Below are 18,489 nucleotides of genomic sequence, written 5' to 3'. Positions count from 1 at the left end.
TCCCTCCTTTATATACGGGGGCAGGGGGCACCCCATAGACACACAAGTTGATCTACGGATCGTTCCTTAGCCGTGTGCGGTGCCCCCCTCCACCATATTCCACCTTGGTCATATCGTCGCAGAGTTTAGGCGAAGCCCTGCGCCGGTAGAACATCATCATTGTCACCACGCCGTCGTGCTGACGGAACTCTTCCCCGAAGCTTTGCTGGATCGGAGCCTGGGGATCGTCATCGAGCTGAACGTGTGCTGAACTCGGAGGTGCCATACGTTCGGTGCTTGGATCGGTCGGATCGTGAAGACGTACGACTACATCAACCGCGTTGTCATAACGCTTCCGCTTACGGTCTACGAGGGTACGTGGACGAACACTCTCCCCTCTCGTTGCTATGCATCACCATGATCTTGCGTGTGCGTAGGAAATTTATTGAAATTACTACGTTCCCCAACAGTTTGCTCTCCACTCGGTAGGATTTTGTTTTAACTTAGGCGAGTACTTGGACTGCAGCTAAGCCTCCGAGTGGAAGGCTGGCTTACCACTCGGTAGGTTTTTGTTTAAACTTATGCAAAACGGATTCGCAGCTAAGCCTCCGAGTGGAAGGCTGGCTTTCTACTCGGTAGGATTTTGTTTAAACTTAGGCGAAAAGGATTCGCAGCTAAGCCTCCGAGTGGAAGGCTGGCTTACCACTCGGTAGGATTTTTTTACAAACTTAGGCGAAACGGATTCGCAACTAAGCCACCCACTGGGGGACTGATTTATGTGAACAAAAGTAATAACAATCAATGGGGAAAATTATGAAACTCTTGTCTTTGATAAATAAACTACAGAAGTACTTTTATTACAACTCATCCGAGTGAATACTTAAGTATAAAAGGGGCGGAGCAGATCCGCATTCCAAGCTCGTGGCTCGTCAATCTAGCGATCGATGTTGTAAAGACGGTATGCTCCATTGTGGAGAACCTTGGTAACAATGAAGGGGCCTTCCCAAGTAGGGGCGAGTTTGTGCGGCTTCTGTTGGTCCACTTGGAGGACCAAATCTCCTTCTTGGAAGGCTTGGCTCTTCATGTTTCTGGCGTAGAATCGACGCAAGTCTTGCTGATAGATGGTCGATCAGATCATGGCCATCTCCCTTTCCTCTTCTAGGAGGTCAACTGCATCCTGCCGGGCTAGTTCTGCTTCGGCTTCAGAGTAGAGTTCGACTCGCGGCGCATTGTGAAGCAGGTCACTCGGCAGAACCGCTTCAGCTCCGTAGACCAGAAAGAACGGAGTCCTCCCGGTCGACCGATTTGGAGTAGTCCTCAATCCCCAAAGGACTGATGGAAGTTCGCCGACCCACGCCCCTGCTGCGTGCTTGAGGTCGCGCATCAACCGGGGTTTCAGTCCTTTGAGAATCAGGTCGTTTGCTCTTTCTGCTTGTCCATTCGACTGAGGGTGGGTGACTGAAGCGTAGTCGACTCGTGTGCCTTGGGAAGTGCAGAAAGCTTTGAATTGATCGGAGTCGAAGTTTGACCCATTATCAGTGATAACGCTATGCGGTACTCCATATCTGAATATTAATTCTCTGATGAAGCTGATGGCAGTGCCCGCATCAAGATTTTTAATGGGCTTGGCCTCGATCCACTTGGTGAACTTGTCGACTGCCACCAGTACATGGGTGAAGCCGCTCCTGCCGGTTCTCAGCGGTCCAACCATATCTAAACCCCAAACAGCGAAAGGCTAGACGATCGAGATGGTCTTTAAGGCTGAGGAGGTTTTGTGTGACATGTTGGAGTAGAACTGACATCCTTCACACTTGTCGACTATCTCTTTCGCCATTTCATTTGCTCTGGGCCAGTAAAAACCCGCTCGGTATGCTTTAGCCACGATGGTCCGAGAGGACGCATGATGGCCATAGGTCCCCGAGTGGATGTCGTTGAGAATCATTCGACCTTTTTCCGGTGTTATGCATTTCTGGCTGACTCCAGTCATACTTTCTCTGTACAACTGTCCCTTCATGACAGTAAAGGCTTTGGATCGACGGACGATCTCCCGAGCCTCTTCTTCATTCTCTGGGAGCTCTTTCCTTAGAATATAGGCAATATAGGGCACTGTCCAGTCGGGAGTGACAACCAGAACTTCCATGATTAAGTCGACCACAGCTGGGACCTCGACTTCAGTCGGATCTGTGGCGCTTTTGGGCTGCGGGGCTTCCTCAGTGAAAGGATCTTCTTGACTGACGGCGTGTGAACATGCTCCAAAAACACGCCACTCGGGATGGCTTCTCTTTTGGAACCTATCTTCGCCAAGTCATCGGCTGCTTGATTTTTCAGTCGGGGAACGTGATGGAGATATAATCCCTCAAATTTCTTTTCCAGCTTTCTGACTGCATTGCAGTAAGTAGTCATGGCTGGGCTTCTGACGTCCCACTCCTTCATCACTTGGTTAACCACCAAATCCGAGTCACCGTAGACCATGAGGCGACGGACACCGAGTGAAATGGCCATACGCAACCCATACAAGAGTGCTTCGTATTCTGCTTCATTGTTGGAGGAGTCAAAGTGAATCTGGAGTACATATCTGAGCTTATCTCCTCGGGGGGACACCAACACTACCCCGGCACCGGAACCATTTAGCATTTTAGAGCCATCAAAGAACATAGTCTAGTGCTCCGAGTGAACTTGAGTCGGTAACTGTTGTTCAGTCCACTCGGCGAGGAAATCTGCTATTGCTTGGGACTTGATAGCTTTCTTTGCCTCAAATCTGATATCCAGGGGAAGGAGTTCAATCGCCCATTTTTCCACTCGACCAGTTGCATCTCTGTTGTGTAGAATCTCTGATAAGGGGGCGTCGCTGACGACTGTGATGATATGGTCAGAGAAGTAATGAGCAACTTTCTTCGTGGTCATATAAATCCCATATACAAGCTTCTGATAATGAGGGTATCATTGCTTTGATGGGGTCAGGACTTCGGAAATGTAATATACTGGGCGCTGAACTTTGAAGGCTTTCCCTTCTTCTTCCCACTCGACCGTAAGTACAGTACTGACGACTTGTCCTGTGGCTGCAATGTAAAGCAGCAAAGGCTCTTTGCTGATCGGGGCAGCAAGCACCGGCTGGGTGGAAAGCAGAGTTTTTAACTCTGCAAATGCTGCGTCAGCTTCAGGAGTCCACTCGAACTTGTCTGACTTCTTCATCAGTCGGTAAAGAGGCAATGCCTTCTCACCGAGACGAGAGATGAATCGACTTAAAGCGGCCAAGCAACCAGTAAGCTTCTGAACATCGTGCACATGCACAGGTCATTTCATTCGGAGTATAGTGCCCACTTTCTCTGGGTTTGCATCGATTCCTCGTTCGGAAACGAGAAAACCGAGTAACTTTCCACCAGGAACTCTGAATGTGCACTTGGATGGGTTAAGCTTGATATCATACCTCCTGAGGTTGGCAAATGTTTCAGCGAGGTCAGTCAGCAGGTCGGAACCTTTCCGTGACTTGACCACAATGTCATCCATGTATGCTTCCACATTTCGACTGATCTGAGTGAGCAAACACTTATGAATCATCCTCATAAACGTGGCTCCGGCATTCTTGAGGCCGGATGGCATGGTGACATAACAGAAGCACCCGAATGGGGTGATGAAAGTTGTTTTTATCTCATCGGGTCCAAACAGACGGATCTGATGGTATCCGAAATAAGCGTCTAAGAAAGACAGTCGCTCACATCCCACAGTCAAGTCGACTATTTGGTCGATGCGGGGAAGAGGAAAATGATCTTTCGGGCAGGCCCAATTGATATGCTTAAAATCAATGCACATGCGAAGCGAATTGTCCTTTTTGGGGGCCATGACGACATTGGCGAGCCACTCGGAGTGGTAAATCTCTCGGATAAACTCTGCTGCTAGGAGCCAAGCCACCTCTTCGCCAATAGCCTTCCTTTTCTGGACGGCAGACCATCGCAGATGTTCCTTCACAGGTTTTGCCTTTGAATCGACTCGCAGACGATGCTCAGCCAGTCCCCTGGGCACACCTGGCATGTGAGAAGGTTTCCATGCGAAGATGTCCCAGTTCTCACAGAGGAACTGGATGAGCACTTCTTCCTATTTGGGATCGAGTGTTGTGGAGATATGATTCGGAGCGGCGTTGGGGTCGGTCGGGTGGATATGAACTGGTTTTGTCTCACCGGACGACTGGAATGCTGATTCCGTAGCAGGCTTCTTGGCTCGCAACAAATCACTCGGGTCTGCATTCCTCTGATGTTCCTGCCACTCTTCTGCCACCATCTGAGCATCGGCGATCTTTGAGCCTTTCTGGAAGCACTCTTCTGCCTTCTTGTGATTACCAGTAACAGTGATCACGCCTTTAGGACCTGGCATCTTCAATTTGAGATACACGTAACATGGTCGAGCCATAAAACGTGCATAAGCCGGCCTGCCCAAAATAGCGTGATAGGCACTCTGGAAATCTACAACCTCAAATGTCAGCTTCTCTTTGCGGAAGTTCTTGGAATCACCAAAAACCACATCAAGAGCAATCTGGCCGAGTGACGCGGCCTTCTTGCCAGGAATGACTCCATAGAAACTCATGTTGCTCGTGCTGAGTCTGGACATCGGAATGCCCATCCCTTGCAGCGTCTCAGCGTACAGTATGTTCAAACTACTGCCGCCATCCATCAATACTTTAGTCAGTCAAGTGCCCTCAACGACTGGGTTGACCACCAGAGCTTGCCTCCCAGGGGTGGCTATGTGCGTTGGGTGATCAGACTGGTCGAATGTAATGGCGGTTTGAGACCACTTCAGATAATTGGGTGTTGCCAGAGCAGCCATATTCACCTCTCGGTTTATAACTTTCAGTCGGTTTTTGCTCTCAACATCGGCAAAAATCATCAGGGTGGAATTGACCTGCGGATACTCCTCGTCACTGTCCTCCTTGTCCTCGACTTTGTCCGACTCTTTTTCCTTGTCCTTGTGCTGCTTCCCTTGAAACTGCTGTATCAGGAGTCGACACTGCCGAGTGGTATGCTTCGGGTAAATGAAGTTACCCTCCTCATCTTTCTTCGTGTGGATGTGACACGGTAAATCCATCACGTCGTTTCCTTCCTTATCCTTTACTTTTTTGGGGTTCCAAGGCCCCTTGGGCTTTCCTTTAAACTTCCCTTGAGTCACGGCCAAGGGGAGCAGCTGGCTCAGCTTTCCGCTTCTGCTTCCGACTGGAGTTTCCTCCTTCGGTTTCCTGGGCGACTGACTTGTGCTTGCCACTCCGGAGCCGATCCTCTTCCTCACCATTGGCATATTTGGTGGCTATTTCCATCATTCGACTCAGAGACATGTCTCCGGTTCGACCGAATTTCAGGCTTAGCTCTCTGTACTTTATGCCCTCCTTGAAGGCGCAGACTGCCTGGTGATCAGATACATTCTCTACTGTGTGATGCAGTGTGATCCATCTCTGGATGTAATCCCTCAAAGTCTCATTCGACTTCTGCACACAAGATTGCAGCTCTGTCAGTCCTGCTGGTCGCTTGCATGTTCCTTCGAACGTTCTTACAAACACTTGGGAGAGGTCCTCCCACGTGTAAATGCTGCTGGGTGTCAACTGATTCAACCATGCTCTGGCTGACCCTTCCAACATAAGAGGCAGATGCTTCATGGCCACCTCGTCATTTCCGCCACCGAGTATCGGGCTTAGACTCACCGTTGAACATGCTGAGTCCAGTCGCCAACCTGAAGTTGGGAGGAATCACCGCGGCTCTGATGACTCTGCTGAAATACTCTGGTCCAGAGACATGCACTCGGCTGCTGGTGGGTACATCTCTGTCGTTACCCTCTCTATGGGCTCTATTTCGGTCGACCAGACCTTGAATGATGATGGATCTCGCATCAAAGCCTGGTTCCCTGGGGTCAACCGGAATCCTTCGCCCGCCACTGTGCTGGCGTCTATCATCCTGCTGTCGAGGCATATAGGACCCACCCCTTGGGGGGAGTAGGCACTCGACGTCGATCATTACGATCGAGTCGGTGATCATACTGCTCATGGTTCATGTACTGATCGTGCCGGTCACCACGCCCTTCACGCCTCGGGGGCGATCTGGGCTATGAGCCGACTGGACCGTATTTGCTGCCACGGATCTGCTGTGAATCCTGTTCCGCGACTACGACACAGCTGAGTTCTGATCTCCTGCTGCCCGAAGCAAATCTCTGATCTGCATCAAGCCTCTACCAGCCTCTGACTGGGAAGGCTGAATTGATTCTGCTATACGGGCTGCAGCTGCTAAATTCTGAATCGGAGTTTGATATACCTGAGTCGGAGGTGGAAAGAGCTGGCGTTGACTGGAGTCTGGAATCTGTTGCCGCGCGCACTCGTCGAGTGCCCGCTGAAGGTTCTCCAGTCGAGTGCGCTCGGCCAGGTTGGCCAGGCGTGCGTCCTCTAAGGCGCGAGCCTCAGGGGTTTCTCCAACAATCGGAGTGTGAAGCGCATCCATGTTCCGGCGGCGAAGCTCTTCCCTCTGCTGCGAATTGAGGGGCTCGGGGAGGTACTCCTCATGGTCGTGCGACGGATCGCCTCCGCCGTTTCCTCCCTCGGCGCCGGGAAAGCCGGGGGGAACGTGCGGTCCATTGACCATCAGGATCTCCGCCGCTGGATCACTGCTGTCGCACTCGGATGCAGTCTCTGCGGAGCCAGTCGATAGGTCGAACAAGCCGTAGAGAGATTCATCGGGCTCGATTGCCGCGACTTGGGCGGTGGCCGACTGGCGAGCCACCGCGTGCCTCACCCACCGCTGAAGCCTCGACCGACCGGAGCGCTTGCGCCGGCGGGAAGCGGGGAGGGAGGATGACACGAAAACCGGCCGATACTGGGTCGACGGTTGCCGCAGAAGGACGCCGCAGACGCACGCTCGAAAGTGCGTAGCCCTGCAGACTGGGAGCGCGTCGACGTCGAGCGGAGCCTCCTGCAGCCAGGCAGAGTCATCGGCGACGAACATGGACGCGCCGAGACGGATCTCGCGGCCCTCAACCAAAACTCCGCCTGCAACCATGATGACGGGAATCGGAAAAATTGCAACTTCTCCAATAAGTCGCTAAGACACCTGCCCCAAGGTGGGCGCCAACTGTCGTGGTTCTAAGTCTGACAGTAGTGTAGGGTGGTACTAAGGAGAGGCAAGATCCTAGCTATGGAGTAGTTGTGCACACAAGTGTTTTACGAGTTCAGGCCCTTCTCGGAGGAAGTAACAACCCTACGTCTCGGTGCCCGGAGGCGGTCGACTGGATTATATGTGTGAGAGTTACAGGGGTGCGAATCCTTCTGCCAGTGGAGGGGGTGGCTTATATAGAGGATGCCAAGACCCCAGCCAGCCCACGTAGCAGAGGGTTTAAAGTACATTAAGGTCAGGCGTTACTGGTAACGCATTACATAAAGTGTCATCATGACCATAAAGACTACTTAATTACAGACCGTTTGGATATAGAGTAGATCTTGAACTCCTGGTGGTTGAGTGAGTCTTCATGGTCGAGTGTCTTCAGGTTCGTCGAGTTTCTTCCAGTCCGTCGAGTGAAGTCCCTCTTGGTCGACTGGAAGACGGCTTCTTCTAAAGATGTCCTCGGGGAGGGTATCTTGGACAGGTCCATGACCCTACCCTAGGTACATGACTTCATCACTCGGCACGGGTGTCAGTCCCGGCGCCTGTCTCGGCGTCGGTGTCAGTCTCAGCGCCGGCCTCAATGTCGGTCTCGATCTCGGATGTGACAGGTGGGCCCTGCAACAACCGTTGCTCATCGAGAAGGTTCAAATAGGCGTCTGCCGCCATGTAGACGTTGCAATCACCAGAACCCTGTCCTTCATCGTTGCTAGCCATGTTTCCTGTGATTAAATCTAGTCAATTAATTCTAGACCTAATAAAATGAATAATGACAAAAAAGGCCAATGTTTTGCAGGAATGTTGATTCATTCCCGTTGCGGCAAATCTCGGGCACTCGATTGTCCTAGTTTGTAGCCCAAGTCATGCCGAAATTCACGGAAAATTCCGGCATGACCTTTTCTACAAACTGGACAAATAGAGCGCGTGAAATTTACTAGAACGGAAATGAATCAACATTCCGGCAAAACATAGGCCACTCGAAATCATTCCCTGGAGACAACAAAAGGCCATTTGGACACAATCGAACCACTTCAATGAAAAGATATAACATGACCACTTCAATGAAAAGATATAATCAACAATAATGGAATATGCGAATGAACATCAATGACATATATCATATAACATCAATTCTGTTTTTTGTTTATAGCTAAATGCCATAGCTACTATTTTTTATTTTTAGCTAAATGCTTTTGTTTTTTGTTTAAAGCTAAAAGTCTAGGAAGGGATCATGTTTAAAATAAAACTTGCCTAAATTCTTTTTCTTGAAAAATGGTGGACTTTCCAAAAATCAAAAACATTTGCAAAATGACCTCACTAAACACTTCTCTGCCTAGGACAGAACCCAAATTATGTTCTAGTTATTCCTCTCTCTCTCTCTCACACACACACACACACATTATTTTCTCTAACCCTTCTCTGACTAGGACAGACCCAATTAAAAATTGCAAAGGAACTCCATTTTCTCTAACCCTTCTGACCTCACCAAAATTTTCATAGTCCAAATAATTCAAATTTCAATTGAATGAAATTTGGACCAGATTCAGGTCCATAGTCCAAATATTTTTTGCTAGTTAACCTAGTTAACCTAGTTTACCTAGATAATTAACCTAATTAAACTAGTTAACCTAGCTAGTTCTCTGTCAAAGCCCTAACTAAATTTTTTCACTAACCTAGATAATTAACCTAATTAAACTAGTTAACCTAGCTGGTTCTCTGTCAAAGCCCTAACTAAATTTTTGCACTAACCTAGATAATTAACCTAATTAAACTAGTTAACCTAGCTAGTTCTCTGTCAAATCCCTAACTAAATTTTTGCACTAACCTAGATAATTAACCTAATTAAACTAGTTAACCTAACTAGCTAGTTCTCTGTCCAATGTTTGTGTTATGCATGAGAGAGAGAGATAGGAGGGGTGGGGCTTACATAGGGTGGCTCCGGTGGTGGCGAGGGAGGCAGGGGCGTCTCTGGTGACGGCGAGGGAGACAGGGCCATCGAGGGTGGCTCCGATGGCGTTGATGAGGCCGCGCGGCTCCGGTTGCTTTGGGGCGGCTCCGGTGGCGTCGACGGTGCGCGGCTCTGGTGGCTCCGGGGGCATCGACGTCGGCAGAAGACGGTGGCGAAGTGGGGCGACGGCGAAGTGGGGAGATGGCGGCGAAGTGTGCGAGGGATTTGGGGGTGAAGCGGTGCCTGGGGGGAGAGAGAAACCGCACGGGGGTTAAGTCAAATGTAGCGGTAGCGCTAGTAGGCAAAACACGCTATAGCCAAGTTAGCTATATCGCTTTTTGCACAACGCGCTACTACTATAGCTATTTATTTTCCTTTTTCTTTTCTTTTTTCCTTCCCTTTCCATAGCGGGGGTTTACAAAACGCGTTGCTGCTATATTATCTATAGTGCATGTTCTGAATAGACGCTACTGCTATGCCTTTCTCCTTTATTTTTATTTACATTTTTTTCCTTTCTCCTTTTTCTATTTCTTTCATTTCCATTTACTTTTCTATTTGTTTTTTTATTAGTGGTAGTGCTTTTCCCGGGAAACGCGCTGCTACAATAATCTTAGCGGTAGCGCGGTTTGCCGAAGATCGCTACTACTATTCATAGCCTACCGGCTTAGTAGTGAGAATTTTAGTAGTAGCACTTTCCCCGGAAGAAGCGCTACTGTTACACTCGTATCTGTACCGCGGTTCATGTGCACGTGTTACGGGTAAGTAGCAGTAGCAGTAGCGCTTTCTTTTAACAGGTGCTACTGGTAAGATTATGATTATAAGTTTTTCCCTAGTAGTGAATCCTACACATAGAGTACAATAAAGACCAAGCGGTTGTGATAGTTTGAGAAGTAACATATTTAAGGTGGTAAACACTCTATTCGCGGAGCAAGGTGGGACTAAACTTAGTTGCAAGGAAGGGACTAAACTTGGCAGCAGCGAGGGTTGGCGAAAAGTGCTACTACTAAGTTCAGTAGCAGTAGCGCAGTTACGAAAACGTCGCTACTACTATACCTAGTTTGGCGGCAACATCGTGGCAATTGTATTAGTAGCACTCTTTCATCCTGACGCGCTACTGCTATGCGAATATCCGTAGCGCGTTTTGTTTTCACGCGCTACTGCTAAGTAGCAGTAGCGCCTTATTTTAAACCGTGCTGCTAGTAAGATTATGTGTGTAAGGTTTTCACTAATAGTGCTAGTCGTTTGTTTAATTCATTTATATGAATTGTAGCCTGTAGCAACACATGGGCGTTCTACTAGTTTTTTAATAGGATGCCATCAAAGTTTTTTTTTGGCAAAAAGGATCAGACATGTTATAGAGACTCACAAGAAGTACAAAACATCTCAAACATAGTAAAAAATCATCGAGGTACATGGACCACCGAGCGACCACTATAGCCGCCAAAACGAGCCGTTGACGCGCCGCTGTCGCTGCTCCCATACCGGAGCCGGCACGACCTTGTCGATGACAGCCAGAAAGTCTTCGTGCACGTGCCCCTAAGGACCATCATCCCGAAGCAACACTCGTCGTCGTTGAATCCTTGAATTGATCTGAAGAACTTGACACCAAATAATGCCGTTGCGCACGCATGATGAGAACCGTAACCTTGCCGCCCCAAGAAGGTGGCAGGAATCTACGCCGGAGCTACATCTAATCCGTCCCAACGGACGAACTTAAGGAGAATTGGAGCTCGAAAAACTGACACGAAGAAGAAGCGTTGCTCCTGCGAGAATTAAAACCCTACCTATCTAGGCTAAATTTCGTGTTTTGACCCTTTTGGCATACAAATTCAGAATCTGACCCCGGTTTGAAAAAAATTCGGGATTTGACCCTTTTTCTTACCGCCAGGGTCTCTGGCGGTTGGGTTACACAGCCTACCGCCAGGTGCCCTGGCAGTAGGGTACTTATCCACGTCAGCCTGACCAAACGGCTGCCGTTTCGTGCCGTCGACCCTACCGCCAGGAGATTCGGCGGTAGGGTGTGCAACCCTACCGCTAATGTTCATGGCGGTAAGTGCCGAACCGTTATAACCCCGCGGGGGCCGGCTCGTGGGGCCCATCCACGAACCCAGCCCCCATCTTCTTCTCCCCTGCCGCCGCCCGCAAGAACAGAGAGGGGAAGGCCTCTCTCATCCCCTCCACTCCCCCATCCGATCTTCTTCGTTTGTGAACGGTTTTTTCGGATCGAGATGGCTCCGAAACGAGAAAAGTAAGCTCTCTCAATCCCTCCAATTCGTTTTAGTTAAGAAGCTGTCAATTCGACGCATTATTAGGCACAAGATGAACCCTATTTTATCTAGTAGATTTTGATTTTTGTTGTTTTTAGGTTTGTTTAATTAGGAGTAATATGATGTTTGATGTAGTTGAATATGATTTATGTGGTGATGTGGTTGAAGTTGACTATGATAGAGCCTATTTTATATAGTTGATGAACCCTAGTTCATGTTAATATTTTTTTGAATTATTTATTGATGTTTGATGTGGTTAAATATGTTTGAATATGATTGATGAGTTGATGTGGTGATGTGGTTGAATATGTTGAATTTGTTAACTAGTTTGAGGATAGAACCAATTTGGCATAAGATAAGGTGATGAGGTGATGTGGTTTGAAGATGAATATGTTGGTAATTTTTATATATGTTTTTACAATTGTTGAAATTGATTGGTTAATGTTCATATTCGTAATAGGATAGAATAACTAGTTTGAAGATGAAGCGCAGTTCATATTCATAATATTTTTTTACATCTGTTGAATATGATATGATTGATGTTTAGTTGAACGGTTTAACATGATATGATTATATGTTCATAACAAAGTGTTCGTGTTTCAGGAGGCCCCCCATTGGTCCGGCGATCGGCACTAATTACACTATGCTTGACCCGGCATTCGATAACGGTCATCGCGCCCGTTACATCGAGAACGGAGTGGTAAATAGCACTGATCAACGTGTTGCATCACAAATTTGCCTTTTCAAAAGTTTTTTCTAACTATTTTCGTGTGCACATTGACAGATGCTTCCGCCCTTACGTATGAGGGGTCACACCAAGGTCAAAGAGATGAACTACGACAACCGCTATGAGCCATATTATAGGAGAGCTGGGCTCTTGGGTTTCGTGCTCCAGTTCAAGCGTATGCCGCCGACGCTTGTCCACACGGCTCTCACAGCGTTGGTGGACTGTTGGCGGCCCGAGACGCACTCTTTCCATCTCCCATGTGGTGAGATGACGGTGACGCTCGAGGACTTCGCCATGATCACGGCCCTACCGATCAAGGGCCATGCTCTCATTGGGCGCGTGGATAGGAAGAACTGGCCGGACAGGGTTACCGCCCTCATCGGCGACTGCCCTCCCATCAAGAGTAACCGAACATCCGGTGTAGCACTGGCATGGCTCCTAGACCACTGGGCTGAATGCCCGCAAGATGCGGATCCGAGGACCGTGGAGCAGTATGCAAGGGCCTACCCGTGGTTTCTTCTCATAGAGGTGGTCTTTCCTGACTGCTCGGGGGACAACGCCCTATGGATGTATCTAGACTTCCTGGCCGACTGGGATGCAGGGTACAGCTGGGGGTCTGCTGGCCTCGCGTACCTCTACCGCTCGGTAAGACGTCATACATCTCACCTATGTGTGTGGTTCTTTAAATTGCTTTAAATTGTGTCATCTGATCATCACTTGTTGTTTGCAGCTAGATGACGCAACGCAGAGGACCGAGAAAACATCTGGGATGTGTGGGTGTGTCTGGGCCCTCTCGATTTGGAGTTGGGAGCGGCTGCCGGTTGGTCGCCCTGAGAAACTGCCACGGACAGAGTGGACGGAGTATGGCGAGGATGGCGACCGTTCTCAATACCCTACTGTCGCCTATTCTTGGGACAAGGTTAAGGTCTTCTCGGGCAAGGGAAGTGCGATGTACAAGGCCTTCACCAACAAGCTGGACAACCTGACATCTTTTCAGGTATACCAATGAGCGAGATAGTTTTAAATGTTTATACTTTCACGGTTGCTAAACAATCTTTGTATAGGTTAACTGGTGGCCGTACCATGATAGAGATTGGGGGTTCGAGCTGAACAGATGTGCGAGCGGAACCGCCTTCTCTTCCGGTGCATTGTCCCGCTGATATGCGTGTACGCCGTCGAATGGCACCTACCACAACGCGTGGCAACACAATTTGGCGTATTGCAACACCCACCACCGGCAAGGCCCCACGACACCGGCGGTTATGACCTTCACAAGTATGTGCTGCCATCTCTTTACCGTGATTTCTTTAAGTTCGATGTTCTTATGGTCTTTTGTGTTTTTGCTTGTTATGTCCCTATGCAGGAAGAGCAGGTAGTATTCTCAGTCGATATTGGACTGGGCTGACGAGCACAAGTCTTTTGTGACAATGTGGGATGAGAGGACGTTCCGCAAAGATGAGGAGAGGTCAGACATTTGCTGGAATGTGTATGAGAGGCACATGAATTGGTATGACGATGGAATCAAGTTTCGTCTGCGTCTGAGGCCACGATGGACGGAAGCGGACATGGCATCACTTCAGGAGGAGGAGGACTCTGAGGATGAAGCATATAAGAGAAACCTCAGAGATATGCAAGGTGATTTCAAGGAGTATGCGCCCCTTATGAACAGAGTGGTAAGTTTTGTTGAAATGCATTCAAGCTAATGATGATGACATGGTCATTCTCGCTAACTTTTTAATGATCCTTGGATTCCTAGGCCGCAGAGCTAAACAGAAACATTTTCGACGGCTCGAATGCGCTAAGTTTTGACCCCGGAACCGTGGAGGGTGAAAACAAGCTGAGGGAAGCGACGAAGGTAACTTTAAGCCTCATAGCATTCTATTGGAGCGAACACAAATTTGATCCATGCCACATGTTCTTACTTATTTGCAACCCTAAACCTGATCCAAGTCATACTCTACTATATTTGTTATTGCAGAAGATCATTAACCGTTGCCGCAAGCTAGCGGGCATGCTTGGGTAAGCTGCCTCGGTTGACGTGCATGTTCCTCCTCCTGGTGGGTCGACACGTGCCCTAGCTTCATCAAGCCACACCGGAGGAGGTTCCTCGAGCCATGTCGCCTCATCGTCTCGCCTTGTTAACGAGACCGAGGAAGAAGAGGAAGTGGACGAGGAGGAAGAGGAAGAAGAGGGAGAAGAGGAAGGAGGTGACGACGGAGAAGGTGATGAGGAGGAGTACGACGACGATGATGGACCTCAACCGACTCAGCCAACCCAGGCGAAGAGGGTATCTCATCCGCACCAGGATGCTCTGAGCCCATCACCGTTTCAGAAACCGGTTCCTCATCATCGCTCGAAGAAGCCGGACGAGGGCCGCTCGAAGACAAACGAGGAGCGTGCCGCCAAGAGGGGGACGGGGAGGAACTAGTGATGTTGAACTTGCTAAGTTAAAGTTGTTGTCTTATGTTGAACTACTCGGTGTCTTGTTATTGCTACCTATGTTAGTAGTTGAACCTATTTTGATATGTTGAACTTAATGGATACATCATTTTTACTATCTATAAGTGTGAGGTTATCATAATTTCATATGCAAACACTTTTTGCTGTTGTGCTTATCTATTTGTGATATTGATGTCATATTGAATTTGAAAAGAAGCAAGCAACTGAACTTGGAAAAATAAAACACAGGACCCTACCGCCACGGCCTCTGGCGGTAGGGTCGCACAGACTACCGCCAACCCCCTGGCGGTAGGGCGAACCTACCGCCAGGGCACTTTGGTATTTCGTCACAGAAAGTTTGGGAGGCAAAACCGAGCCGCACCCTACCGCCAGGGGTGCTGGCGGTAGGTTTAGACAACCTACCGTCAAGGTACCTGGCGGTAGGGTACTTATCCACGTCACCTCGGGCAAACGGCCGCCGTCCCCTCCGTCGCATCCTACCGCCAGAGGCTCTGGCGGTAGGCTGTGTAACCCTACCGCCTGTACCCCTGGCGGTAGCGAAAGGGTCAAATCTCGAATTTTTTTGCAACCAGGGTCAAATCCTGAATTTGTATAGCAAAAAGGTCAAAACACGAAATTTGGCCACCTATCTACTAGCCGGATCCGAAGCACCAAAAATCCCCTCCCCACCACCGGCCGCCGGAGCGTCCGGCGAAGGGGAGGCGAATTCATGGGCTCGCCGGTGGAGGGAGATTTTCCCAGGAAGCACCAAAGTTTGCTTGACTCGACCGAATGGGTTGAACACGATTGTATGAATACTTAATTTGAGTAATACACTGATTCAAAAGAAAAGAAAGACTTTTCTGTGAAATTTGGTAAAGAAATAAGAAGTGTGAAAAAAAAATACTGTGCACTACTGTATATTTTCTGAGTTTAGATAAGCATTTCTACTTGCGCAGTGACCGAATCACAAAAAAATAGCTCTCTACGCGCTCGTCCATTCGGCGACTAGTCGACGCAGCTCACGCGACCACGCGGCGGCGGCGCTTGTTCCCATCGCCGCCACCGGCATGGCCGAGGGCGCCGACACGGTGCGCGCGCCCGCCGACGCGGAGGAGATAGAGAAGGGAGAGATCGCAGGCGCCGCCGCCGGTGCCGACGGCGACTCCGCCGCGCCCCAGCCGGTCGAGCCCACCTGGGCTTTCTGGATCCGCAACCCGCAGGAGGAGTCCGCCGGCCGGGAGAACACCGTCCACACCTTCTCCACCGTCGACGACTTCCGGAGGTCTTTTCCCCCACCCTTCGCCTCCTCCCAAACCCTCGTTAGTCCCCAATCTGTTGGTTGCTTGTGAATGATGTACGATGGCTGTAAATTTAGATTTAGATGCCCTGCGAGCAACTCGCCTTAAGCCAACACAAGACTGCTGATCTGATGCTCGAGTCTAGGACTAAAATGTTCTCTGGCTCTAGTTTTGTGACCGGATTTCAGCCTCCCGCAAACAGGGATTTGTGAGAATGTTAAGCTGAACTGAGTAGTGTATATTGACTGACTCCCTGGGTTGTCTTCTACCAGATGATAATATCTGTCATTACTCACACAGTCACACTACATTTGTTTCAGGGTAAAAAATTCTGCTTCAGAAAATCGGTGATGTTTGTTCGGTCTTTACTGTATTTTCCACCTTTTGCGTATATCCCTTCATGGCTAACAATTGAGTTGGGTGGTCTTTCAGCCTTTACAAAAATATCCTCCACCCTAGTAAATTGGGTGTGGGAGCTGACCTCCATTGCTTCAAGAATAAGATTGAGCCGAAATGTGAAGGCCCTATACGTGGTAATGGAGGTGCATGGACCATCAGTTGTGGCGAAGGCAAATCACAGCCATTGTGGTTGGATACAGTAAGCATCTTTCGCATCACTCGTTTTGGACAATTTCTTTTTCTGTAAATCCATCCTGACTTCTTTTGGCAAATATCATGTTTAGATACTGGCATTGATTGGTGAGCAATTCGAATATGATAATGAAATTTGTGGAGCGATCCTTAGCGTGCGTGCGAAGCAGGAAACAATAGCTATATGGATTAAAGATGCTACCAATGAAGCTGCTCAGGTACAAGTCCTATAGTACATACTACGGATTTTTTTGTTTCATTTCAGGCAACAGCCATGTGGCATGCTATATCATAGATCCAAAGTTTGTCAAATACTACTCCCTCGGTCTTAAAATAAGTGTCTCAAGCTTAATACAAAGTTGAGACACTTATTTTGGGACGGAGGGAGTATAAGATAGTATAATACTGTGATCCTGGTATATAAACAAGGATGACATGGCTGTACCTGTATGGAGCCTTGTACAGTTGTGCTTGTGCCAAATGTCATTCTGTAACTTGAAGTGCTCTTATATGGTTATCTGAAGAGTTCAACGCAATTGAAGAAACTTATATTCCTTGAAAGACATAGCGGTACTTTGAATGGCAGAACATTGTCGAAGAAACTTAAACCTGAAAGGATTGTCATCTTTGGTTATACTATGCATCTATGTTTGTGGTTTCCAACCTAAATTGTCCTAGGTAAAGGTTTCATTATTTCAGCCAAAATAGTGTGTCGTCCTGTATGGTTGGAATTATTTTAGAGTTAATTACACAAAACCACAACTTCAGAGTAACTTATAACACTTTACCACAACTTTTGAGTTTTTTAACAAAAAACCACAACTTCAGGTCAACTTATAACACTTTACCACAACTTTTGAGTTTTTGTAACACAAAACCACAACTTCTGAACTAATTCTCAACATTGAGCCCAAATCTATCAGTCAACTTCTTTTAATATACAATCTGATTGACTGGGCCCACATATTAGGAACTAAGCAGGAAAAAGGTGGCATGTGCGCATCTCCGATGTGGCCTACCATTTCCTTCTCTTGCCATCCCGTACCGGCGCTATAAACTCCACCGACGCATTGACCAGGGAGCTGGGTGTTGTTGGGGGTGGTCAAAATTCTGCCACAGGATGATCACTCCAAGCGTCCTCAATGGCGAGGTTCCTAGTGTCGCAAAGCCGCACCCACATGTCACTATCGTTGGCGGTGGAGTTCCAAAATGATCTCGACGTTGTAATCAGTGAGGACGAGCACGTTGCAGTGGTCGTTAAGCATGAGGGTGGCAGCCCTGATTGTGCACAACGTGGCGGCACGGATGTGCTGGCAGCGCCCGTCCGGACTATGGCATGGCCGGGCGGGGCGCGCGAACTAGACAAAGAGGTCCTCGGGAGGACGAGCGCGTCTCTACAGCGGTGGAGCACAAGGCAAGAGCCTTGTCTATGCACGACGTGGTATAGTGCATGTGCTAGCTGCGGTTGTCCAGACAACAACATGGTTGGACGGAGTGCGCCAGACAAAGAAGCTGAAGACGGCGGATCTTTTTTGTTTTTCGGGGTAGATGGCGTAGAAGCTGCAGGTGAACGTGTCATCGAAGAGATGACGATGTTGTATGCACACTGCTATGTTACACACATTCAGTCAGCGCCACATAGGAGGGAACTTGTCGCCTAGAGCCTGACATGTGGGCCCAATCATTCAGATTGGCTGTTAAAAGAAGTTGACCGGTAGATTTGGGCTCAATGTTGAGAATTAGGCCAACAGTTGTGGTTTTGTGTTAAAAAACTCAAAAGTTGTGGTAAAGTGTTATAAGTTGCCGCGAAGTTGTGGTTTTGTGTTAAAAAACTTAAATGTTGTGGTAAAGTGTTATAAGATATTCTGAAGTTGTGGTTTTGTGTAATTAACTCATTATTTTAACTTCTTTTTCTAATGAAGTTGCTACATTTATTCGTTTCTTGGCGCATTGTTTTGAAGTATGTTTATATTAAATCCTTGTGTAAGCATTTGGTTTTCCTTTTTATTTAGCATTTTCTGTAGTTCTTACAATTGTGCTGCAGTAGTATCCTTAAATCTGATAATCTCATGGCATTTTTTATACTCCATTGAATGATGTAAGCAGTGGCGGA

At 48.3% G+C, this 18,489-nt stretch overlaps 1 protein-coding gene across 2 annotated transcripts in view; it reads left to right on the top strand.

Annotated features, from left to right (window-relative positions):
* Window positions 1-15,444: 15,444 nt before the first annotated feature.
* The window catches only part of LOC123068382 (uncharacterized), a 5,230-nt gene continuing 2,185 nt past the window's right edge, over window positions 15,445-18,489 (top strand). The window contains exons 1-4 of one of the 2 annotated variants that reach the window (XM_044490953.1): window positions 15,445-15,769; window positions 16,106-16,132; window positions 16,218-16,383; window positions 16,469-16,594. In XM_044490953.1, coding sequence (XP_044346888.1) covers window positions 15,555-15,769; window positions 16,106-16,132; window positions 16,218-16,383; window positions 16,469-16,594 — 534 coding nt within the window. In that variant the 5' untranslated portion in view covers window positions 15,445-15,554. The remainder of the gene's footprint in view (window positions 15,770-16,105; window positions 16,133-16,217; window positions 16,384-16,468; window positions 16,595-18,489) is intronic. The other variant, XM_044490954.1, reaches the window with a different exon arrangement.

Source organism: Triticum aestivum, chromosome 3B (genome assembly GCF_018294505.1).
Source record: "Triticum aestivum cultivar Chinese Spring chromosome 3B, IWGSC CS RefSeq v2.1, whole genome shotgun sequence".
NCBI classification, from domain to species: Eukaryota; Viridiplantae; Streptophyta; class Magnoliopsida; order Poales; family Poaceae; genus Triticum; species Triticum aestivum.
The sequence above is the reverse complement of the archived record's forward strand: the minus strand, read 5'-3'. Positions and strand labels throughout refer to the sequence as shown.